Consider the following 25,929-nt stretch of genomic DNA (forward strand, 5'->3'; position numbering starts at 1 on the left):
AGTCCCTAGTGTACCTCGTTCAAGCTAATGTTTAACTGCATTTTCTGCCAATTTGATTTATTTTCTTTAATTGTATCTAAAATTAACCCATCTGAATTAAAAATCCTAGAAAAATGAGCTATCCAGGCGCTACAACTTACATGGGAGGTTATTTCGGGAATATTTTCATTTTTTTAAAAAGGGCAATTGATTGTTCCCCAAAATAACTTGTGATTTTTAGTAGATTCCGCCATATCCAGATTGGACCATGCCTCGTCTTGTAGCTCCTTTTTCCGCCTAGCTAACGAGGTCTTATAGTTTTGACGCTCTTCCCTGATTTTTACTATATCTCTGGGCTTGACCTCTAGGGCGGATTTTAGTTTAGTTAATGCCAAGGCACAGTTTTTATCAAACCAGACCTTATTTTTTCTTGGCCTCTGGCTCCTAGCGGTCAAGAGACCCTCGATTACCACATTTATTTTTACGAAGTTAGCAAGGAGACTAGCAGGGATCACCTCAATGCCTAAACAGTAGCTTATTTCTGCAGCACATTTATAGTGAACATCCATCATAAGTTGGTCGGGATTAGTGTTGGCCCATTTTATTCTCATGCCGTTCGATCTTTCGGCTGAGATCCCTTGAATATGTCTCCCATCGGTATAGGTTTTACGCCCCCAACCGTGTAGTGTGAGTGAGATGCTGTTATGGTCACTCAGTTTGCTCAACCACCCATAAATTAGAGTAGGCCGAGCCACAGGGCACGAGGACATGATCAATATTAGAATGGGCATCCCTTCCTTTAAATGATTGACATTCACTATTTTTTGTGCAATCCAGCAACTCCAAGTCCATTTTCGCAACTAGATTATTTAATGCATTTCCAAAAACGGTATGAGGTAAATGATTGTATGGAGTGCCGTCTCTACTATCCTGATCGCCTAGATGACCGCAAATTCCCTTTTGTGCATGTTTACAGGCTGGTATGTTAAAATCACCTGCCCAGACGATAACTGGTGGGTCTCTGGATTGCGATAAGGTTCTTTCTATTTCCCTCCTTATGTCTTGTATTATCGGTTCCTGGTTAACTCCCAGAAAGTTATTATAAAAATTTGTTATAACCAGGTCCCTACCTTTTCCATGTTCTAGACGCAATATCTGTGCGTACGGGACAACCTCGGAGCAACTCCCAAATTTAAACTCAGTGAGCTTGGTTGATACTAAGGTTAAAAGCCCACCCTTTGCCCTACCCGCTACGGGTGTTACTGCAGCTACATGATATGATGTATACCCCTACACATGAATGTGTTCTCTAATCCGTGTCTCCTGGAGACAAATTATATTGTATCCTCGATTAATGAAGCTCTTCCAGAATGGGGTAGTAAGTTTTCCAGTAATTCCCGCAATATTCCATGTGGTGATGTTAAGACCTTCATCGTTCGTATTATATGGAATAATGTGGGGTTGGACTATTGCTAGGCTGTCTATTAAACTGGCATCTGTGGCTGGAGTTGTCACATTGGACTGTCATTACAGATGCATGCATGCCACCTCTCACTACTCCTTCATCAATATCCACGTCCTCTTTATTTAATCCGGCCACCTCAAGGTCAGTTTCAGATCTAAACAGAGTCTCCTTAGAGGGGGCTATGTGTCCCTGAAGGGCCTTTCCCATACTATCAGTTTTTTCAATATCTATATGCAAGAATTCAGGTTGATCGCTAAGTCAATCTATCTCGTCTATCGGGTTGAATACCTGAAATCTGTTATAGGTGGGAATTAGAAAGTTATCTCTGGACGTGAGTGTGGTAGTAAAGTTATGGGCTATGTTATGGTAGTTAACTCTGGGATGATCAATCATTCGTACTTTATGTTGCTTGCCTGACTGGCCCTATAAAAATAATCTAGAGGGAGTAGAGTAGTATTATATTCCCAGTTAGAGGGTAATGGCGCATTCAAGATTGAGTCCCTGGCCCATTCTGGTGTTCTGAAATTGATAACGATACAATCGCCGTCAATTTCCTTTTTGCTGGGTCCCAACCAGCCCACTCTCTGAACCATTACTATCTGATTCGCCCCGTGCATGGGGAAACCACAATTTCTAGAAAGCCAGTGTAATGTCTTGTTTTTGAGCGTTACTTGATTTTCGAATTGAGTGGGCTTTAATTTTGGAACATTAGCAAGAATCGCAACGTAAGCACTGCTTTCAGGGGGTAAATTTATAACCGCGGGAATTATGTTATATGTGTTTTGCATAGGGACTGCCTTGCTTAAATTAGTAAGTTCTGGGCTAACTTTCTTAGGCTTTTCTGCATTGACTATGTGCCCTGTATTTGCAGTACGGCCATTAGGTGCTGCATTTTCCGGGGTATTGACTGGGCCAGTTGGTATGGTGCGATTGTTTACTCTCAATCCACCATTAGCCGGTTTGTTCAGGGGTTTTTCTTTGGGGACAATTTCCTGAGCTGGCTTGACAGGTATATTCATGTTTTCAAGCATGTCTGAGTGGGCTATGCCTAGCCTTTCTAGGTTTCCTAACTTGTCTACTAGAACCTTTAATCGTTCCACTATCGGTAGAGTGAGTGACTTTACTAACTGCTCAATTTGGGTCATAAGGTCTGCTACAATTAGGGATGGTGTTTCCTGTTGGGTGGTGCACCTATCTTCATTGGGCTGCAAGTCAGAACTATTTTGTGTCTTGCTCCTATCACTCTTTTGTTTAAAAAAAAAAAAAAGGGGGGGGTACTATTTTCTTCTGTCTACCCCTTGGTTTCAAAGCGATACAAAAGGGGATGATGGACGGAGCGTTTGAGCAAATCAAACACTCACCCCCAGTCAACTGATCTGGGTTTAATCCATCACCATTCTTAAGCCCACTCAGCCACCCCATTTCAGACATGGCTATATGCAAATCAGTCTGACCCTGTGCCTCATGGGAACAGTCCAGCCCGAACTGCCCTTGGTTTCCCCCGGAATTTGTGTGCAATCAGCAATTTTCTACTGGGTGCTGGTTTACCTTTAGAACTACTGCCACCTATATTTTGAGGGATATTCACATTATCTATCTTATCTGTTAAGTTAGTGTTGACATTACTGCATTCATTCAACCTCTCCAGATCATCGGATACATTAATTAAAATAGGGGACTCCTCATCTGTTCGCATATTGGGAGTTACTGATAATCTGCTTTCTCGCCGTGGAAAGTCAATGGGGGGTTATTGTTGCGGTATACTAACACAGTTGTGATCTTTCCCTGGAAAGTCTGCATATGATTCCATAAGAATGGAGTCCTGAGAATACACTGTATTTGCAGATGTATTTACAAGAATATCCCTATTTTGGGTGGGTAGATTTGATAGGCACAAGCTTGGCGGTAATGACATTCTTCTCTCAGTACTTTCTATTGCTGTAACAATGACCCCAATAGTTTTTTAGGTCTCGCCTGTCGATGCGCATGCGCATCGAGCTTGCGAGCCTATTGCGGCTTATACAAGCTTTAACTAAGAAGCAAGGAATCGTGGCGATTCCTTGCAGTGCCCGTGACTTTTAAGCTCAATGCGCATGTGCATTGAGCTTAAAAGCGCGTGCACAGCCGCCCGCATTCCTCCGACACCTTTGAAGTGAAGCTTAGCTTCACTTCAAAGGCCCGGCTTCTTCACACCCACATGCCGCTCTGCCCCGCTCAGCCCCCTCCCCTGAGTCATCCTGCCTGCCCAGACTTCTCCTCCCCCCTAATTACATCCCGCTTTCACTTGTTTGTATTTACATCATGTTGATTTATGTGCAACATAAGTTTTATCACATTACTCGAGGCTTCGTGACGCTAAATGCGCTGACCAGCATTGCAATATTAGACCTTTCTTTTCTTTTTAGCTCCGGCCGACATATGCTGCGTGTTTTTTACAGCTACTTTACACGGCAGGGATGCACCTTCTTGTCGATGGCCCTCGGTCTGCCAACAGTTTGCCTCTTGCTTTGTTCGTACCGCACAAGTGGAAGGTTCAGTCTGATGAGTTTTTGCCCACTTGGCACAGCCACGAGTACAGTCTTTCTTATCGACGGCGCCACCATTTACAACTCATCAATAGCGCCTCAAGCTGCTCACTCTCCTTCTCCCCCACCCCCCACCCCATCCGACTTGTTTTTCTTTTAACTGTACCCCAACCGAAACGGACTCAGAAGGATGAAAGGCTTTTGCATGCGACTACCCAACTCATGCGAGCACCCCCCCAGTTCTTCCTGCGCCCCGCCGATTACCACCCCCCCCCCCCGCATTCCTTCACTTCCATTGAACCACGCAGCCCGGGACACAATCCCCCTGCACCCATCCCCCTTTAGCCTCCTCCCGAGCCATGCGATCCTCCCCACGTCCCTCACTCATCCAAATTTGAACCCAACCCCGCTTACTGAAACTTCAGCTTCTCTCCCCACTCTCCACCACAAGCCCCCGCTAGCACATCGATCACGGGGGTGAAATATTCAGTTCACACTATTTATTTTGCTGATATCTTCGTTTTCTTAGGTGCAAACCGCGTGCGCATTATAAACACTTTTTATTTGTCCTCTCTTTTGTGTGTTCTGTTACATTATATCTTTCCTTCCACTGTTATCTCCCTCGACTTACATGCGAAGCAAGCGCCCGTCACAAACAGGCTGTCTAGTCTCTCTTTAGTTTGCTGGCGCCATTCAATTCACACTATTTGTTTTTCTGCCATCTCCTTCTACTTACATGCAAAGCGAGTGCGTACTTCAAACACTTTGTATGGCCTCTGTTTAGTCTGCTGTCTACATTAAAATCACACTTGAATTTTAGGTTACCTTCATTTGCTAGTATACACATCGGGCGTGTATTACAAACAGTTGTATATTATATGTAGCTTTTGCAAGCACAAGTGATGTTGTTTACCTATATCTTAATGTCAATTAGAGCTGCTTATCATTAAAATATATAAAACCATTGATAGTATAAGGCATTTATTTTTTATATTTTTCTATGAATCGTCATGTGTAATATAAAACAAACTGATGTGTATAAACACATGCGCTCAGTGTTACAGTAGCGGACCATATTAATGCGATCTTCCTTGGTCTAATTTTTGCTGAGGCGGTTAAATAGGGTACTCTGTGGCAAAGGACCTTTGTTTTATATATCTTCCGCTTTTATTGTATCAGCATGGGGTCTGGCTTGTTAAAAGAACCATAACAAGAGCTGAGCCATACAAAGATGTTGCGCGTAAATCGGGGAACACTTGTCATGTAAACATACGAGAAAGATCATTCAAAATTAAAAAAGTTATTTATTTTTTAGCATTAGATTTTTATTTTGATGGACATTTATTGAAAGAAATTGTTTCAAATATGAAGCCTTCAAGAAAACCCCTGTACTCTAAAAACATTGCCACGCAACGCCACTCACCCACGCAACGCCACTCACCCACGCAACGCCACTCACCCACGCAACGCCACTCACCCACGCAACGCCACTCACCCACGCAACGCCACTCACCCACGCAACGCCACTCACCCACGCAACGCCACTCACCCACGCAACGCCACTCACCCACGCAACGCCACTCACCCACGCAACGCCACTCACCCACGCAACGCCACTCACCCACGCAACGCCACTCACCCACGCAACGCCACTCACCCACGCAACGCCACTCACCCACGCAACGCCACTCACCCACGCAACGCCACTCACCCACGCAACGCCACTCACCCACGCAACGCCACTCACCCACGCAACGCCACTCACCCACGCAACGCCACTCACCCACGCAACGCCACTCACCCACGCAACGCCACTCACCCACGCAACGCCACTCACCCACGCAACGCCACTCACCCACGCAACGCCACTCACCCACGCAACGCCACTCACCCACGCAACGCCACTCACCCACGCAACGCCACTCACCCACGCAACGCCACTCACCCACGCAACGCCACTCACCCACGCAACGCCACTCAGCCACGCAACGCCACTCAGCCACGCAACGCCACTCAGCCACGCAACGCCACTCAGCCACGCAACGCCACTCAGCCACGCAACGCCACTCAGCCACGCAACGCCACTCAGCCACGCAACGCCACTCAGCCACGCAACGCCACTCAGCCACGCAACGCCACTCAGCCACGCAACGCCACTCAGCCACGCAACGCCACTCATCCATTTGCAAAACGAAAAATGTCAAACTCTTCTATTGCGAGACCTATTGCATTTTCAATGCTTGTTGTAGCATTCTATCTATCGCCGTCAGGCTTGGTAGTGGAGTGGTAGCTAGGTCTTTTTTCCTCGACGTTGAGCGTGTTGACATAGGGGTGTTTAAGCCCATTTTAGACTTCGTCGCCATTGATATACGTATAGTGCTGTCAACTAGGTACAATTTAGTATTTTTCGTCACAGTTTACCTGATGCAGAGAGTCCCGAGTGATGGAACCAAGAGTGGTGGCCCAGCTCATTCTCCTCCTGCCCCGGACGGCCACAGACGGCCCGCCCTTTGCCCAGGCTTCACCCGGCGCGTCCCGCGCGGGAACGAGGTAACAAACGGTGCTTTATGCGCCTCCTGGTGCAGGATGATGAGGGTGGCGGCGTCCTGAGTTCGAGGCTGCTGGGTGATGTAGTCCTGACCGGCGGAGCCTAGCCCGGCCAGTCAGGAAGCAGTAGAAGCAGGTCGCTCGACGGAGCAAAGCCCGGCCGCTGCACAGGAACAGGAAGCTGTTTTAACGCCTCAGCGGTGCTAGGTGAGCTCGGCCGGCGCCGACACATCTGTAAGTCAGAAGGTACTAGGACGTCTCAAGGACGTCTCAATGGACTGAGCTGTAGATGTCAGTCTTTTGAAATTAGCTTGTCACGATAAAGCTAACCTTTTCATTTGGCTGGTCTGACACCCATTAGACAGTCCCCAGTTAGAACCCAAGTGGAGACTATCTGCTTCTTAATAACCACCCGAAAGGCCATCAAACCTCAACTTTAACCATTCTAAAATAGCAAAATATGTGAGGCCACCTGATCTACTGCTCACTGGGGTATAGATATTCCAAGGATTAAACCTCGGCTACTGTAAAAAATGGACAAGAGGACAGACTTTTCAAGGCAAGCTTGTGACACAGTAGCTTCCTCTGTGGCACAACTGCCCCATTAACTGGTTCCACAAAAAACGTGGGCAAGTACCCTTGAAAAGTACATAGGAGACCCAAACTCTTCCACATACGATAACATTGATGTAAGTGCTGGAATTCTTTTAAAAATTTTTTTTAGCTTGGCAGCAGATTGTGCTAAAACTTTCTAGTTTAGTGTGTTGCTAACTGTCTTATTTAAAAAAAAAAAAAGAAAAAACAAGCTAAAGCTCTCACTGAACATTAAGTGTAGATGCAAATCTTCTTGCTAAGCCTTGTCTGCTTGCCCTTTCAGGACTCAAGTGAACAAAGTAAGTAATGTGCTTTTCCCATTAAATTGCATTTGTTGCCAAGAACAAGGGACTCAAGCTGCAAATGACAACACCCACAAAGGATACTACCACTCAACCAGTGATGGTCTTCTTTACAATGCATGGAACTACAGCAGAGCTGCCCTAACCAATTGTTTAACATTTTCTCCTCCGATTCCACTCTAGTATGGTTTTGCCTTGTGATCAGATTTTGTATTAACTCTACCTAGTTAATTTCCTTAATCTTCCTTATTGAATAAGGGCTATTAGTCTGCCAATGTCAGTTCAAAAAAGGTTCCCAAAGGGGACCAATCTCTTTATATTTAAAGGCTAAAATATAGTCAATAGGTAGGAAGTCTCGTATGAACTTTAAGCCAACTTGTAATTCTAGTCATGTCACAGCAGATTGCAGGTCCCCTTCAAAACTAGCAAACACAAGGAGATGATGGACTCTTCGCTGAAACTTTTCAGACACTCACCCCCAGTCACAGATCCTCTGGGTGTGTTTGCTTACCCTTTTAAAACTAGCCAGAAAACATTCCTTCACCCACATCTGTCTAACTCTAATTAATATCTTGCGAGCGAAATCAAAAAGTGACGTCACTGTTTCCCTAGTGCAGAACAGTATGTTCTGTCGATGTCTTTTGTAAAATAGGTGGATCAGAACTCAGTAAAACTTCCATGAAGGTTGATCGGAGTTGGATCAAGATTTTAACTATAACGATATATTTTGGAGTATATGCTGCTGCAGGCCACATGCTTTACACACTCCTGCCATCTAGTGTTGGACACACAGGTTGCCAATTTTTTCTTTTTCCAAAGAAGAGGTTTAAGTTCCAACATGACTCGTTATACCTCCCTTTAAGCCTATAATGTTCCAGGAATAGACTCCATTTTGTCACAGTGGTTCATGCCAATCTAAACAGATGTCCACTGGGCCAGCGAACATCTTTAAATTCAATGCACATTTACTCCATCAGGGTGACGCCGTATTATACTCTGTCGCGCTAACAAGTAATTACAGTTCTCTGATCCATAAATCCGGCCCTTAGAAGGATAGTAAAAATAGTGGTGCCACTGGTACTGCAGAGCGGAGTTCCAAATATGTGGGGTCCAATGACTTCATCATTGGAGAACAGTTTTTTCAGGGTCCTTACTGAAACCCATACCCAGGACAAAAGCTGCATCCGGCGTTTTGCATGTGTGACATTTAGAGGATCTTCCCTCCAGGTTTGTGCCTCATGTGGAGAGACTGCCCCAGACACAGCCAAGCCTCAAACCGCCTCTGAAGAGGCCTCGGTAGGTGGTCATTGCTCTTGTTCTTAAGCCATTTGGGCCCTAAAAGTCTACCTTTGGGACTGAATTGTCTCAAGATTCTGGTCTTGAAGCACTTTGCCAAGGCACTCCTTCTCAGCCCTGAGAATCTATACTGCCCACCTCAGAACTAAGGTCCACTGCAATGGTAAACTTAAAACTAGTATCGGCCTCGATGCCCAGCAAACCAGCACCAGAAAAGATGCAGGCGAGCCGGATAGAAGTCCGCAAAAGCTCTGTATAGACCTGGTCTCGGGTCAAATTTTAGCAGGACCACCTCCAACTGGCCAGCTCCATCTGGTCAGCCCCACGCCAAACCAACACTGCTTCAGACTCGAGGAGCCGATCTCCGTCTTTAGTAACACTTTTCTCTACAAAGCCCTGTGTAGCTTTTGGAATCGATCTTGGTGATAAACCCTCCTTCTACACTCATTAAAGCCATCTTGGCCATAGGTAGATTTGAGGGTCTGGTGTTTCCCTTTTGTACCCTCACAGCTCATCTTTCAGGAGAGCAGACTGTTTAATCAGAAAAATATTTATTAGATGTCATCATGTTGGCGTGCCAGTATTTCCTCAGGTGCTTCACAACCCTGATACTGTCCTATTACTATTGTTATGCATACAAATGTACACTGAATCCCACATTGAACCCTGAATAGCCAAGTCTTGGAATCTGCTCGTGTCTAAATAAGACTCGAAGTAACAATCCAGGCCAACATGACTGTTATCCATATTCTGTCTTCCCAGCCAAAGCTACTGGTGCACTGGCCCGCTTACAGGGTAAGTTCCACCCACCACGTTGTTTGAGCATTGAATCGACCACAATACAAAATCCTCGATTCATCCAGTCATTATTTTTTTCCCAATGTACCATCTCTCACTTTTTTCCAACTTTAAGAGGTGAATGTTCACACTCATCAGCTGAGATCTTTGCCTCTCCTAGTTCATGAAGAGTGTCCTGTCAGTTCAGAGACTTTTCACTTGCTTCCCTTGTAATCAGAGAACTGTCTTGCAGTATGCCCGAATGTCATCTGAGTAAGTCTTTCTTTACCATACGTGTGAAGCGTTCTGTACTTTCAGTGCATTGACTATTTATATAAGGAAGGTTCATTCTATTGGGCGTCCGTCTGTCGTCAAGATGCCTAGGCTCGCATTGCACTTTTAGTTTATTTCCTTCAGTTTCTAACTTCAGCCCCTTCCATAAACTCATGGAAACTTGGATCTTCTCTTTGTAATTCTAATGTCGGTACATAGGTTGTTGAGTAGAAAGAACCCAAATCTTGGGTCGGTGTACCCTATACAAGCAACCTATTTTCCGTGATAAGAGATTTCGGCAGGTGGATCATGATTTTTTTTTTTGAGTGAGTGGGAGAGGTTGCTCTTATTAAGCATCATGTTCCATCTTTTACCTTAACACATTGCTGTGCTGTAAACTCTTTACCCTGCAGAACATCCGATGAGTCCAGTAGTGTGTGTGTCATCTGACATACCATTGTCTAGTGGTGAAAAGTTTTGTCTTTCAGAGAGACAATGTTGCCTGGCATACGGTTGTATGACCCAAGCATGCTTTCCTTTCGCATGCGTTCCTTAATGTGGGCGGAACAACAAAAGCGTCTGAACCACGAATTAAATTTACAACGCAGGTTGTTACAACAACCTGCCTTAGCGGGCGCTAGACTTTGGAATAGTATAATTTACTTTTTCAACTCCAGTCCCCGCAACAGTAGGGAAAGCGTTAGAATTTAAAGTCCAATACCGCTTTACCTAGCGTATGTCGTAATGACTGCGTTGTCAAGGGAATGCGTGGTTCAGATGCATTTGTTCCGCCCGCGTTGCAAAGGAAATGCGTTGTTTGGTGGGCGTGGTATTTGCTGTTTTCCATAAGGGAAGGCTTTACAATGATGCAAGTAATATTGCTTGATATCAGTTGCTGGATCAATGCATTGGTAAGGGCAGTGGTGCTTAAGTATTTTTACTGGAGAGGCATTCCCCGGTGACAATCTTAATTTATTTGTTTTAACTGGGAAGCCTTTCAAATCTGTTCAGGTTATTCCATTCTTGTTGATCCACTGGCAAACAATTTGTACTCATCAGTTGGGATAGTGATGAGCCAAATAAAAGTAAATTAAAAAATACTGTTTTAGTAACTCTTGTATTTTAATACATTGGTTCTCTCTTTCTGATTCCATCTCTTTATCCGATGCGTTGCTTAAATATTTGTGACTGGTTTATTTAAGGCTTGAAATAGTGGAAAAAAAGGATTGGAAAGACTCGGACAGCAGTCTATGGTGGTCCTTGCCTTTCTGGCCACTGTTCTTTTTCTGGTGCATTTAAACTTGTGCAAGTGATTTAATTGCAGCAGTGTCTCCAGTCCCAGTTAAGCTTTCACTGCTAGTACATTATCTGTCAGAAACCAAAGTTTCAAGCGCAGAGATGATGTACAAAGAGGTAGGCTGTCCGGTGGTCCAGAGATGATGTACAAAGAGGTATGCTGGCCGGTAACCATTTTGGACATTTTTGCATAATCCCACCCCCACAATCCCCTTGAAGGTGCAGAGCAATTGCTAGTCCTCCCAGGTTGTTATTTGCAATTGATAATGAAGGTGAACCAATGGACTAAGTACAAAATTAAAGTAAGTATGCAAATACTCTCTCCTTGCACATTCTAAATTGAATCTCAAAGCACCCCACTGATTTAGGAAGAGAAACACACCTGTTTGTTCTTAGAGATGAAGTCAGCCATGTGTTACGCAACTGTATGCAATGAAACTTCCATGGCCTCAATCTGTTGCTACGGTGAGAAAATGATTTCTAACAATGTCTTTTCTTTAATGCAGGAACCTGGCTGCTATCCAAGATCGAGAAATCTGTTGCTACTCCATTTCTTGCAAAGAAAAAGATAATATAGGTGAGACCGGAATGGGAATTAGCTACCCTATTGTTTGTTTGTAGCCTGTTCAATGGGCCAGGCTTCTGAAAGCGGGTGAACTTGGGCGCAGTCGAGTGCAGCTATTGATTTGTTTCCGGAGCTAAAAGGTCTGTGCAGAAAAATAAGTGGCCTCGTCAGCTGAATGAGCAAGGGCATCAGCCCTTGTCGGTGTTTGCATGTTGTGTTCTTGCTGGGAGAGGCTGAGTGTCATAGCTTTCTTGTGTACTGCTTTGCCTTTCATACTATGAAGTATGACGGTTTTGGGGTTGCTCAATGTGCACCTAAGGGGTAAGTCTCACACTAATGTATCAACGCTTTAAACAGTATCCAGTGCACACTCTACCTTTCAAGGTACACCGTCTAAAACCTCACACTAATACAAAAAATACTAAAGAAAAGAAGGGAGTGTGCTGAATCAAATCATTGAAAGAGTCAAATGCTATAATAACATTAAAATGGTTTCACAAAATGGTTCTTAAAACCACCACTATTTGACATTGATATTTCTTTTATTCCTTGAACAAATATTCAGGTCAGTCAGCTTTCAGAAAATACAATTATGCACGTGAGAAACATCCGAAATTTGAACACATATGACAGCCAAACACATTTAACAGCCAACGCGTTTCGTCCCCATCCGGGACATCATCAGGGCTTCTCCTCTATGATTGTTATTAGTATTAAAAAAAGCACGCTATAAACCTACTCCTCCTGAGCGCATCAAGTAATTCAACAGATTCCTTGCCCAATCAAAATTTTCCAGACTAAATCAAAATCTACGCATTTCCATGGTATAACTCCAACAACCTTGTCCCTTGTCTCCGGTGACGCTACCAATTGTGCCTAAGTCAAAAATTCTTCATTTCATAACACAAATGAGTTCATTCAAAATTCCGTTAATAGTCCCTCTCCTATTCCAATTCTGTTTGCTAAGTTGATACACCAATGGAAAGGTCCCGCATCATCCTTGATGTAGACTGGAAAGTTATACAGTGCCATATGTTGGATTAGTGAATTCATGCCAGAAGTCCAAGAATTCAGTGGCGTTGGAGAGCTGTGTGTGACGTCCCATTGGTCAAGTGTTTGGTGTTTGTGCTAATCGGACTGGACAACCCTTGGGGATGTAGAATAGCACATGGTTGTTTGGAGTGCAGTGGGTTGTTTCAGGGCTGGCTGGACTAAGATACTTTGTGCCGATGCTGCCATGAAAAGGAGCATCGCCGTATTCTTTATTTATAGCCAGGTACATGATGCTTCTGGGTATTGTACCAGACCTTTAATTAGTGAAAGATTTCAGCAGTCTTCCTACAGAACTCATTGCAAAGCCTATACCATTTTAGCCAACACAGCTGATTTATTCCATTTATAACCTGCTTCGTGCTGTTAGCCGCCACCTCAGAGAGCTTCGCTGCTTGATAGAAGATGCAAAAGATGCTGTTAAGTAGGATCAGGGAAGCCCCTGTGCTCCGAAATTACTGCTTGTGTTAGATGTGATGGTAACATCTTATTTAAGAGCAAAGTGGTCATGCACCAGCCATTGTGACTGAGTAATGGACCGTGCTCCATCTGAATGGACTGAGTTGCACAAGGGTTCCAGCCTTATAGTCTTAGAGTCTGAGGAAAAAAATTAAAACTAATATTTTTGTCAAAGGCTGAACAGAAGTGGTGGTATCCCACCTCTTTCGAAGTGCTCATGAAAATGATTTGGAGGGGCATGAGAACTCTCCAAACTCCCCTATAAAGAGCCAGGTAAAAAACTGATCCACTAACCCAATGCATTATGGGATTATTATTATTATTATTATTATTATTGATTTTAGCTTCTCGCACAGCCCGTGCAGCTGAACAGGATGGATGTTGTATTATGGGTTTTTCGTAGTACAATTACTTTTATGAGCTTGTTTCTGTAATGAGAGTTACAAAGTGTTGAGGTAATGCATTGAAAATTATTCTTTCGCTTTTGGGTCGTTGGGATTGAGTTTTACATGGGGTGGTGTGGCAGGGTGTCATCTGCGGTCCCCAAGGAAGCAGGCCAGGGTGTCATAGTATTTTGTCTAAGGTAAATATAATACAACAACAATTATAACATTGGTGCTTGCAATATCATATTTTCTCTTCTACACACTAATTTTCCCAAACCATATCTGCCTCTGCGTTCTTTGTTGTTTGCAAGGCTACTAACTGGACAATTGCCAGTATATTAACTGATCAAGCATGGGTGTCCTTTTCAGTTGGCAACTTTTGTACTTTCATCATTTTGATATTGTTTACACCTTGAATAGGTTAGTGGTTACAAATTGCCAGTCTATGCATGTTTATTTTTATGTACAATGACCAAAAAGTGTAATTGAATTAAATCTATATGCACTTTTGAACAGACTAATAAGCAAAAGTAAGGCTTCCCCAAACTACTACTTGTTTTCTCGAAGAGTTTTTGTGTACGCCTCCGTTTTTCACAAGCGCGCACGCTTTCAGCTTCATTTATTTTCTGAGTTCACAAAGGATTAGCAATGGATGTCTGAGTTTTGTTTACAGACATCCTTTGCATTCTAACTGCGATCAGACGGCTGCTTTACCTTCATCTCAGTCTAATCTCTTTAACAAATGTTTTTCTTGTTCTCTGGAAGGTCTTTATCGTTGTGCTTTTTCTCGTGTGGTCAGTTCTTTTAGTTCCCCTCTTTGTCTCCATTTTTTAAATTAAATGCCAGGATTGTTTTCTATTGTGAAAGTGTTGTAGATTTCTGCATTGTTTTATTTTACCATCTAATGTTTGAGCTTGGAATTGCATTTTTTACTAAAAAATCAAGGTGCTGTGGATTTACTGAGTCCATGGTTAGACTGACATGTTGACATCCGCCCACAGTTGTGTTTTGGACCACAGACTGTACACAAATCACACGAGAAATAATCCAGCATTTGTTAAATATGTGGATTTTTTGCCCATCTTTTTGAGCCCCTTAAATATTGTCTCAAATGTTACTTTTTAAACCTTGGGTTAGAGCTACAAAAGCAATTGATTTTTGTTTGTCCCGGGACTATGGTGGCTTTCATTGTTGGGTTAGTGCATAATGTGGCCTTAGGACCACATAAATGCAGTTGGAATTAGAAAAATACTGGGTGTATTTCAAAAGGGCACCGTCATTCCGTCCTAGTCCATTCTTTGACTCTACGCTGCTAGATCTGGCTATCATCAGTGAAGCAGAGACCTCTAACATGAAAGAAGTGGAGGCTGGTTGAACTCCAAAAACATAGGGGATGAAGGGGTGACTTTCCATTTTACCTCTATAAAAGTTTGATGTTATTTAAGTTTAAGAAGTCTGCACTCCAGGCTATCCAAACAAAAAAAACGGATTGGGAAAAGTCCTTGCACACTGACTCCATTCCAAATGCTGAAGTAAGATTGCCGACTCTGATCCTTCTACACTACAGCATCTAAGAGCTGGGACTTACTCTGTTGTTCCCATCTGTTGGATCTTGAAGCTCAAGAAGCCTTTGCATTGTTGCATGTAACAAACACAATATATATGCTATGGTAAAATTACTTCTTGACCCAGGGTTGAAAAGTCTACCATACACCATTAAAAGCTGACTTGGAGTTCAAAGGATGCCGTCTTGGATGCCAGATACTGTGGATGGTCTAACCATAGGTTTCAAGAAGGTTTATGCTCTTCCCATATTTTTAAGAAACCAGATTAGAAAAAAGTCCTTGTTGGTAGTACCTTCTACTGAGGGCTCAGATGTTGCAGCTAATGCATGACTTATGATGTGCATTAATGTGGGCACAGATCGTCCTCCGTTGCTTACACCAGTTGGAATATGCACATAATGTACCAAGTGCTGAAAAGGAGAGGTTTGCAATATGTTTCAGGTAGACATCTAGCAAAATTGACTCCAACCTGGTATGGTCCTCTCTACCTGATAAGATTGGGTCCTTCTACTCTCATGCACTGGGTAGACTGACTGGGTTACAGCTCAAAGAGGAAGATGAATGTTTCAGTTGACGTAGGGTACCTCTAAGGAAGGAACTGGTTCTTGCCAGTGTTGTCACTCATCTAGCAAATGGTGCAGGCATTTTGAAGGACCTTGCCTCAGCAAGGTCGCTGATGCCCAGGATACAGCAAAACCATTGACTGCTTCACAAGATCCTTCCTGTACCAGGTCTCGTGTGGTGTCAGGTTCTGGCATTCTTACTGTGACTTGTGCGAACCAACCCAAGGTCTCTTTCAGACCAAGCTTGTTTAAATGGTGGCAATATGGGAAAGAAGCTTAAGGGTCACGGAGCCTTAGCAAGGTGCATCACAAATACCATGGTGCCCACACAGTTAAATATAGGTGCGCATTAGGAATGTGAAGTCACTGAAGAACTCTTACATTGTGTGGCTGTCGCTTCTGATTTCCAGGTAACTGTTGCACATGTTTTCTATAGTAAGTTTCAATCAGTTCATCTTCCTGCACATGCCCCAAAGAATCCTTCACGTAATAGTATTGACTTTGAGCAAATGCAAAAGCCCTCATGCATTTCAAAGTTATGTTCTTAATTACAATCACTTCATTGCATGTTAGTGAAGTTCAGACTATGACCGTTCAAAGCCCCATCTACAGATGTAGTCGGACAGGTTGGTCTTATGAGTGTATCGAACTAATTCATAGACTTTCAAGTCAATAAGGCCATTGATTTGCCTAGTTTTTCCTAATCCGAAATAATCTCTAAAATCACATTGCACACAGCTGATGTCAGCAGAACTCCATTGTTATATTGAAAGGACTTAGGGATGCATGAACGTTTTTTTTTAGTTTTTTATTTAGTTTTTTTTAAATCTTTTGCACCAAAGGTCATAAGCTTTCTTAGACTTAGGCACATACTGGATTGCGCAATGCATAACATTTCCTTTTTATACTAGCTCACAAGTCATGAACCAAATAAAATGTGCATAGTCTAAGAGTAAGAAGCAAACACTTGCTTTTGTCGGTGGTCAGACACATGGCGGCTCCATGGTTTTGGAGCCATACTTTCAAAAGACATTGCTGGTATTAGTGCTGTACAGGAGGCAATGATGAGACAGATGATTTTGAGGAATTGGCTTGCCACTGCTTTCCGTTCACCTCAGCTGCTGGGGGGGGTTAGTGCTTTCCAGTCGATGCACAGCATGTTAATTTAGAAGTACGTCATACTTCAAAAGGTTAAGTCTCTTAAGAGTAATACTTTTGCAGCTTGCAACTGTCCAGTGTTTTGTCCTTCGCTTCTCCTAAAACCAGGAGGACTGGCAAATTTGATTTGAAGGACATTCTGTGGGTTCCCACATTACTTATCTTAATTACGGCACCATTTGTTTGGAAAACTTACCAACTCACAATGGTTTCTCTAGTGTGTATCTTTGTAGGTTTCGGGTCAACATCCCAAGTCTTTTCTTTATTTTAAAAATGAATTTGAGGCTATTCTGAGACTACTCTTAGGTGGTGAGCTAAGGGCCAGCCTATGAATCTAGAAGAGTATCAAGCTGCAAACCTTACAGGGAAGCACTGGTATTGATTAATGTTAAATCGCCAAGTTATACCCTCATTTGCGTCTTCTTTTTAGCCACAGTGCAACACAAAATGTGATAAGATATATTTTTTTCCTTCCTAGATATCACACTGCAGTGGCTGATCCAGCATTCAAAATCCAGAAGAACCTGAAAGTGATCTTGAAGTACTCCCTACTCTAAGAGGCCAAGACTGCAGCCGACATTGTGTCCTGCACAGAGAATATTCTCACATTCACTCACCCTCACTTTCTTTCTTCCTGGCCAGGATTTGCCTCCAACATATCTTTCAACAACATGAACTTTCCCTTCTCTGTTGACATTTTGCTGGAGTGACCTTCAGAGAAACCAGCTCGAGGAAAAGTCAGGAGCCACTTACTTAATGAGTCAACTTGTTCTTTGTGTCAGTTCAATTTGGTAGACTTTTGTGTGAAAAGTGCCTCACACTAAGTCGAGCCATCTGAAATGTGCAGCTTTTGCTCATAGTGCATTGCCCCTTGGTAGTGCTTAGCATGGCTGGCATTCAGTAACACATATTTACACCCTGAGAATTATTTAAGATGGAATGAAGCCTAGATAGCCTGTGTGCTACTGAGTTGTTGTGATAAATAATAAAAGTGATACAATTAGTTGTGAATAGCCAGGGATCACATGAAAGTATGAAGTTTTTGTGTGAACTTTGCTACGCCTGCATTTGAATGTACAGTCACTCATCACGGTCAGTCACAGCGAATAGATATAGACTGTTGTCAGCCAATCGGCAAAATAAGTAATGATTTAATCAGTGCCTGCTTTCCCCCCGCTGCGTTTCTTGATTCTGAAAATAGTCCTGTCTGGATTCTGGATTGCGGTTGTGTCTGTGTGTTGCCCTACCTCTCTGGTGATGGTTACAGATCTCAGTAATTGGCACAGATTTAATTCACAGGAAAGGACAAGGCCAAAACTTTGATGGCTGTTTACTTGTGTAAAATAACTGGCAGCAATACTAAAGGCATGTAATACATCTATTTAAAAACCATAGTTAGCACATTATAGTTTCCACAGCTCGGCTGTTCTTCCTCTTCGTTCTTGCTTGACTTACATCTCGAGCTAGTGCACTTCTCGCTGTGGTTTTATGCTGTTAATGGTTGTACGCTTGTCATTTAATCAGACCAGAGAAAGGTCTCTGGTACTTTCATAGCCATCATAGTCATAATGGTAGTAGGTATGTTTTAGTCCACGTATTCTCTTACTTGAAATAATACACTGATTTCACATCCATCACTAACAAAACGTGTTCAGTGTCCTCGTTTGCCGTATTATTTAACTGATAAATGATGGTGTGTACTACAGTAAGCGGTTGTAGTGGCAGAGAGGTTTGCCTCTGTCACAATGGGGTCATTTGCTGTATTATTTGATGGGATCTTCACTTTGCTGGTGGTTTCTTTAGGATTGTAAAGGAAATGCTGCAATCCACTGGGCCCTTCCTTTAAGGTGTCCGGCTAAGAAGCTTCCAAGGTTCTCGGCTGCATGATGCACTTTGTTCCAGAGATTTGTCTTCTCCAAAGAAGCCAGTTTACAATACATGGGATTGTTAGTTGCCTATTTTGCCACTGCCGTTCCTTCCTCCTTTTTTCTTGCTGCTACTAAGTGTAAAGGTACGATTACTTGGGAAGATGATCAAGCAGTGCAGTGAAGAGTTCTGAAATACCATGGCAATTGAACAAAATGCTTTTAGAATGATTGCATTGTATAGTCTGCAAATCTCACTTGAATATTTAATTATCCTGCAACATGGACTGCTGAAGTTGCCCCACTTCTTCCATAGATGGAGGGAATGCATTAGAAGCAGGGTCTCAGAAATGTGTCCTATTCTGTCCTCTGGTCCTATGCTGTGGATGCTTTTTCCGGGCCATGCATTTAAATAGGTGCCTCTTTTGTCTGAACTGTGGTTCTCTCTGAGGTATGTATGGCACTCCCTAGCATGTCGTCTTTGATAGCTCTACAGTTCTTATCTGGGTTAGGTACAGATTTGAAAGAAGAGTCCAGAACAGTACTTTTTTGCCTCGTATCAGAGTTTGTTTGCTGGAACAAACACTCGGTTATATGCGATGTGGCGTGCTCTGGGCTTGGGCTCAGAAGCTCCAGTAATGCCCTCTTGATCCTTTTTGAGCTGGAGATAATGTTGGTAGAGGCTATAGATGCAGACCAAGTGATCTCACCTATGGACCTTTCTAGGAAGGAGTTGCTCTTGGCACCTGGTGCTCCAGTATGCTATCTACTTCCCCTTTGCTGGCTTTCACCGTTATTTCACGATCCCAAGCTTTTTTTTTTCTCTCGCAGAAAAGCCAAATGATAGGTTTTGTATTCTCTCCAAAGTTGCTGGTCTGGAACAGTCCTACTGTTCTCTAGAGATGTCAACTATTTTCTTTCGTATACAACTACTTGCTTGTGCCTAAAATGGAAACAAAACCTAGAATGTGTGTTGGTCTTACCAAGTGGCGAAAGAGGGGGCATCATATTCTAGCCACTTTTTCTGATAATGGAGTGGGTGTTGGGGGTCTGTGTCCTGCTTTTCCCCATTTTCTAGTAACCAAGTGCATTTATTGACCATCTCTTTCTATGAACTAACCTCTGCATGTATAAAATATAATATTCACAGAATGTTGTAAATAAGATGTAATTTTTTTTATTTTGGTACTTGCATTTGTCTGTTTATGCACTTCTCGGCTTTTAACAATAAACTTTGTGTTTGGAAGTCTTCTATTGTTTTTAGCATGTGATTGTAACAAGAAGAAGCATAATCTAATATCTATGCCATTAGTATGCAAATGTATTTCTGTAGAACCTACAGCAAATAGTAGCCTACAGAACTTTGCACAGTGGAAGTCATGTCCAACATGCATAAATGTCTTTTTCGAAAGACTAAGGTGGCAAAGAAAATGAAAAAGCAAAAAAGACCATAATATCAAATTTGATATGAGGCAATGCAAGATTATTGGGTATCTGATATAGATTTTGTTGGTAAAAACTGAAACTGTGACATGCCCTTGGTACAGTAATAGGTGCTGCGCTAAAAGTGAATGGTTCTATCCTCGAGTCACATTTACACCCTTTTCCCATCAAGAAGCTATTAAATTAATACTGTTGCATAAATGTATTAACGAATTGTATTTGTTTTTAACAAAGATTTTCCTTACTAGCTATCTTCTGAATTTTTTGTTCATTTGTTCCAGTATTTGTTTTAGTATTTCAAACTAGCATGAGTACTTGTAAGATGACATCGTAGATATCAGTTGAACTATACAGTAGACTCCGCTTGATGACCTTTTAAATTAGAACACAAGGCATACAAAGCTAAATATTTGTTAGAATACAATTCTCGTCATCGAGGACAATAGATAATTACATAGATTCGTAGAATGAAGTTTGTCACTTGGAAGCCATGAAGAAAAAGAACAGAAGAGCTAAAGAACTAGGAAGAATGGAGTAAGATGTTTGGATATAATATATAATATATAGTCACTTAAAATAAAACAATTACAGTACAGTTACTGTTGCATATTAAAACTAAAAAAACACTGGAATTCAAAAGTTAGGGTTAGGAGCATAACAGTTTGGGGGGGGGAGGCAGTCCTCTGAAAGAAGTGGAAGCCAATGGACTGTGCTCTCCAAGAGAACACCAGCTCCACATCACCCTGTTACTGGGAGTTATCCAGCTGCCCCTTAAAGCCTTCCTACCGACCATCAAAGGGAGGCTGTTAGAGGTTCTTATGGACAACATGATGGCCATGTGGTACAGCAACGAGCGAGCGCAGTAGGATGGATCTTGGATTCTGTGCTCAGAGGCCCTGTGCCTTTACAGATTGCTCGATAAGCAAGAAATGTTTTATGTTGGCCAACCCCCTGGCTGGGTTTTAGTTCCAGAACAGGCAAACTGAGCATGCGTTTTGGTGGTTCATGAGTGGTGGGAGAAATATTCTAGCTGCAATGGACTGTATGCCTCCTGTTCATATTCCCATTAATACCTATTCTGCCTCAAATACTTAAGACAGAATGGGCCCACGTCAACTTGATATCCGTTGATTAGATTAGAAGAGTGGGGTACCATGAAGTCTTGAGCCTTTGCCCTCTGATTCAGCAACCCCTCTGAGAATGTTCCGGTCTCAGCTACAAGACAGTATCCTGCTTCCAAATATCCACATTCTACACCTCAATGTGTAAAGATTTAGCAGTGACAACTGAGCAGTTTTGATTTGCCGTCTAAAGTGGCAGATGCAATCCTCACAGCTAGACGCCCCTCTACGAAATCTATTTATTTGATGCGCAGGCCTTGTGTAAAGACCAACACATTGATACCTTCCATGTTATCAGATGTGTTAAAATTTGTGATGTTTGCCCAGCAAGGCTTTCTACTGTGCACGTTTAAAGGTTACATGTCCAGCCTTGAGGCCTTTTTGTATTTGCCAGACCAGCCTTCCCTCTTCACATTACCTGTTGTGATGTGGTTTGTGAAAGACTTGATGCAACGTTTTCACTCGAAGCCATTCATCATGGCTCAAAGAGATCTGGATTTCATCCTCCTGCTTCTCATGTGCATGACTTTCAAACCCATGCACAGCTGTTTCTTGTGGCTCCTGATCTTCCATATTATTTTCTTAATCCCCTTACTTCTGCACACCATATCAGCAAACTGCAGGTGCTGTCCCTGCAAACTCCATACACTACCTTTTTTCCTGACATATTGGGGCTTAAGACCTGGGTTACCTTTCTGCTTAAAGTGGTATCGCCCTTTCATGTTAGAAAATCCATCGCCATACCAGCGTTTTCTGTCCACCGCATCCAACAAAAGAGAAGGAGAGACTACATTGGATTGACCACAAGAGCATTTTTAACTTCTACATTGAAGTAGTATTGTGGGTTGATATTCAGCTTTGTGGGGTCTTGTCAGTACTAAAAAAGGATATGTGGTACAGAAGAGGACTCTGAGGTGGATTGTCCTATGCATAAAGACATGCTACACTCTAACTAAAAAGGAGCCTCCTGAAGGCCCATGGGCCGGTTTCATCAGAGCTAAGGCTGGCATGACGGCATTTACAAGGGGAGTTCCTGTCTTGGACATCTGTAAAGTTTCAACATGAGTGTCTTTACACGTATTGACCAAGGACTTCTGCCTTGACTGGTAGGCCTGCAAAGAGGGTTGTTTTGCCTACTCTATTTTGCAGGACTTTATGGTTTATGTCATTTCTTAAGACTCTCCACCTGTGGGAGGTACTGCATGAGTATCTATTCTAATTGTGAGGAACCTACAGTTAGATGTATACTAGAGAAGGACAAGTTACTTACACTCTGTAATGCTCTTTCTGGGGGCTATTCTATCCAAAGATTCCTCAGCGCCCTCCCGCCGCCCTGTTTTGTGGAAAAGATGTGTGCATTTTGAAAAGGTCCCAAACGTTTGAAAGTCTCCTGCAATTTGTCAGAGTTTATCCGCATTTGGGGTCGCAGAAGAAGACGACGACTAATGCAGAAACTGATATCAGCATGCAGAGGGGTTTCCTTTATGCAGCGTTACTTCCATTGCGAGGCCTGTGCAGAGTCAGACTGCTCCACCTGTCAGTGAATGGAAGCTATCAGGGAACATTCTAAAGGTGAGGAATCTATGGCTAGAATATCCATCAGAAAGAGCATTACCAAAGGTAAATAACTTGTTCAACTAAGCACAGATTGTACGCTATCTACAGACATAAAATGTTTTATTGTGAAAATAACTTCCAGAAACTGACCCTATTTAAATCTCATATGTAGCCTAGACCATAGTGGATGATAAACCCTCAGCTCTCCATTTTAACACTACACCGAAGTCATAAGCTGAGAAATCTAATCTGATGTAATTCATTTTCCTCAAAAGCGTGTGCTTGTTTTGTATAGCCCATGCTATCTTGGTTCATTTTTTAAAATACTCGACTAGTTTACATAAATTGTCTAAAATAATTAAAGCTATTTATTATAACAATACTGATTAGAACTGAGAGCGGTAGTCATAGTAAACTTTAGATGTCATGAAATCCTTGCTGTGGGTCTTTGCAGGTCTTAAATAAGTGGAAAAGACACACCATTACCTGGAGAACTGTAGGAAATCTCAATTGGCTTTTTCAATAACAAACTTGGTCCAGGCTTTTTTGAGAGTTATGGGGCAATAGCTGTTTTAAGTAAACTATTAACACAACTAGTAAGCACTGGGGCAACATCATTGATTGTAGAATTGTCTCATGGCTGTCAATAGAAAAACAGGCAGTTGTGGTTAGCCAATTATCCAATATGATCATATTTAACTTAGAAACTGACTTTCTAAAACTCTTAAATGTTGACAACTGTAAATCAGGTGTGTCACACTACATCAAGGCTGTCCAGAAATGTGTGTGTACAAGTGACTCTTAGATTAAGCTCCAAAAAGGAATAGAGCATATATATTCATTGATAAGAGAGTAAGTTGGAGCATTACGCATGTCTGATGTCAGTGGTTCCTGTACCGTAAATTATTATTAAAGTGTAGCAAGCTGCTTTAGTTGCATATTTATGATCCTAATGGGGGCCGTAATAGATCTGTAATGATCTATTAGGGTCCACATTAGGAAAATAACATGCCAAATAATAAACAATGAGCCTAAATTATATTTTAACAAAACTATATCTTACATCATCATAGAAAGCACCAGGTTCTCTGAAAATGAAAGAAAAGAAAATTATAAATGAGCTACATGTCATAGTAAATGCTTTTGAATAAATATAGTTGATAAAGTCTATGCAGATGAAAGGTGCTGTTCTAAACACTATATTATTATATAGCAATAGGTTATCATACAGAAATAAAAACGTTTCTCTTATCTTTGATAAACTAAAGACGAGGTAGAAGATTTATTTGGAGAACAACCACTACCTTTGAGTACACCTGTGATCCATGCCCACCAGGAATGCGCAGTTATTTAGCTTCTTTTCAGATGTTTCCAACTGTATTGATTGGACACAAGACCATATGATTTACAAATATTTTATCTGAAATAGTATTAGTAATATTTAACATTTTTTATAATATTTCCCATATTTTAATCCAGAGTTTGAAGACAATTAGTTATATAACTGGTGCCAGTCTCTGATTTGCAGTGCCAACAAACAGCTGTCCGAGATATTAGTCTTAATAATTTGTGATGCATCCAAAGGCAATTCAATAACTCACAATAATTACTTTGCTATAAAGCCATAGTTAATAAGCCTGAAGAAAATACAGGACCAAACCATTTTCCTGTGGTTGAGGGTAAAAGCTAACTTTCTCATTCTAAAAATTACACGTACCATTTAAGTTATTATTGCCACAACTCTCATTCATATAAGCTTTGCAGGCTAAATGACCTGACTTGTTTATTTAAATGTGATCTTGGATCTTGTACATTAAAAAGACTATCCTTTGAAGTGCCCCTACTTCAAAGGCGGAAATTGGTAGAAGTACTAGACCTGTGGCACCATATCTTCAGTACACTTCTGGGGGGGAGGACATTCTGCCAGGAATAAGAGCTTGATAGCTGTCAGGAGGGACTGCCACTTTGCTGTGTTGGGTTGCTGCTTTGCTGCTTTTATCCTAGGAGGGAAAAGACGTGACTTTGCTTTTTTACATCCTGCTTGCAAGGTTCTCCAAGGGCTTGAGTCTAGCCTACCTCCTGTTATGAAGTCTCAAGGCCATCAAAGACTTCACCTGTTTTTGCTAATAGCACTTGGGCTCTTGTGCTGTGGGCCCAGTCTTGCGAATGGTGCTAAATCCAGTTTCTGTTACAAAAAAGGTGGTCGGTTACATAACATATTCTAGTGTAAATTTCATCATTAGTTTATAAAGGTACACACACGAATCAAGTAACATTGAAACTGAATTTAATTCAGCTGTGGGCAATGATATCCAGTAGTTTCACAGGTATTATATTTCATTTCATACAATACAATGCAATTTCTAAAGTCTTCAAACAAAACAGTGCTCGGTGATTGTCAGAAGAAGGGGGGGGTTTCAGTAGGATAGGGTGTGGTTGGAATAGATTGAGGGACAAAGAAAAGGAATTATGTCCTGTAAACAATTCTATCTCAATCTGAGAACATTTCTAGTCAATAATAGATCAAAATGGTTCCCTATATACACTATACACGGGGGCCATATATGGCAAATTTTGCTGCGGCGTGTATGTATAGAGGTGGTGTTGTCGACGTTTCGACCCCTATGGTAAGGGCGGGTGATTCCTCAGTTTAGGGTCTTCATCAGGACAATAAAAACAGTGACAGTGAGCACATATATATACAGGCGTTTCGATGATGTCCCACCTCAGTTGAGACTTACGCCTTTGGGGTATTTAGGTTCTTCAATCGACAGGAGCCATAAGTCAATAAGTAGAGTCCCAGATGACGGGGTATGTAAAATTTGAAAAACCTTCCGATTAAGTCAATGCGTGGGTGTGGCAAAAGTCCTACATCCACTAGAAGAATCAATCAAGGGTGGGGTGTAGGTTTAAGAAACTTTAATAGGAGATTTAAGAAACCTACACCCCACCCTTGATTGATTCTTCTAGTGGATGTAGGACTTTTGCCACACCCACGCATTGACTTAATCGGAAGGTTTTTCAAATTTTACATACCCCGTCATCTGGGACTCTACTTATTGACTTATGGCTCCTGTCGATTGAAGAACCTAAATACCCCAAAGGCGCAAGTCTCAACTGAGGTGGGACATCATCGAAACGCA

At 42.2% G+C, this 25,929-nt stretch overlaps 1 protein-coding gene across 1 annotated transcript in view; it reads left to right on the plus strand.

Annotated features, from left to right (window-relative positions):
* ARL8B (ARF like GTPase 8B) overlaps positions 1-19,914 on the plus strand; it is a 145,221-nt gene extending 125,307 nt beyond the window's left edge. The window contains exons 6-7 of the mRNA XM_078661664.1: positions 11,561-11,631; positions 17,279-19,914. Of these exons, the coding sequence (XP_078517790.1) occupies positions 11,561-11,631; positions 17,279-17,328 (121 nt within the window). The 3' untranslated portion in view covers positions 17,329-19,914. The remainder of the gene's footprint in view (positions 1-11,560; positions 11,632-17,278) is intronic.
* Positions 19,915-25,929: the final 6,015 nt, after the last annotated feature.

Source organism: Lissotriton helveticus, chromosome 9 (assembly GCF_964261635.1).
Source record: "Lissotriton helveticus chromosome 9, aLisHel1.1, whole genome shotgun sequence".
NCBI classification, from domain to species: domain Eukaryota; kingdom Metazoa; phylum Chordata; class Amphibia; order Caudata; family Salamandridae; genus Lissotriton; species Lissotriton helveticus.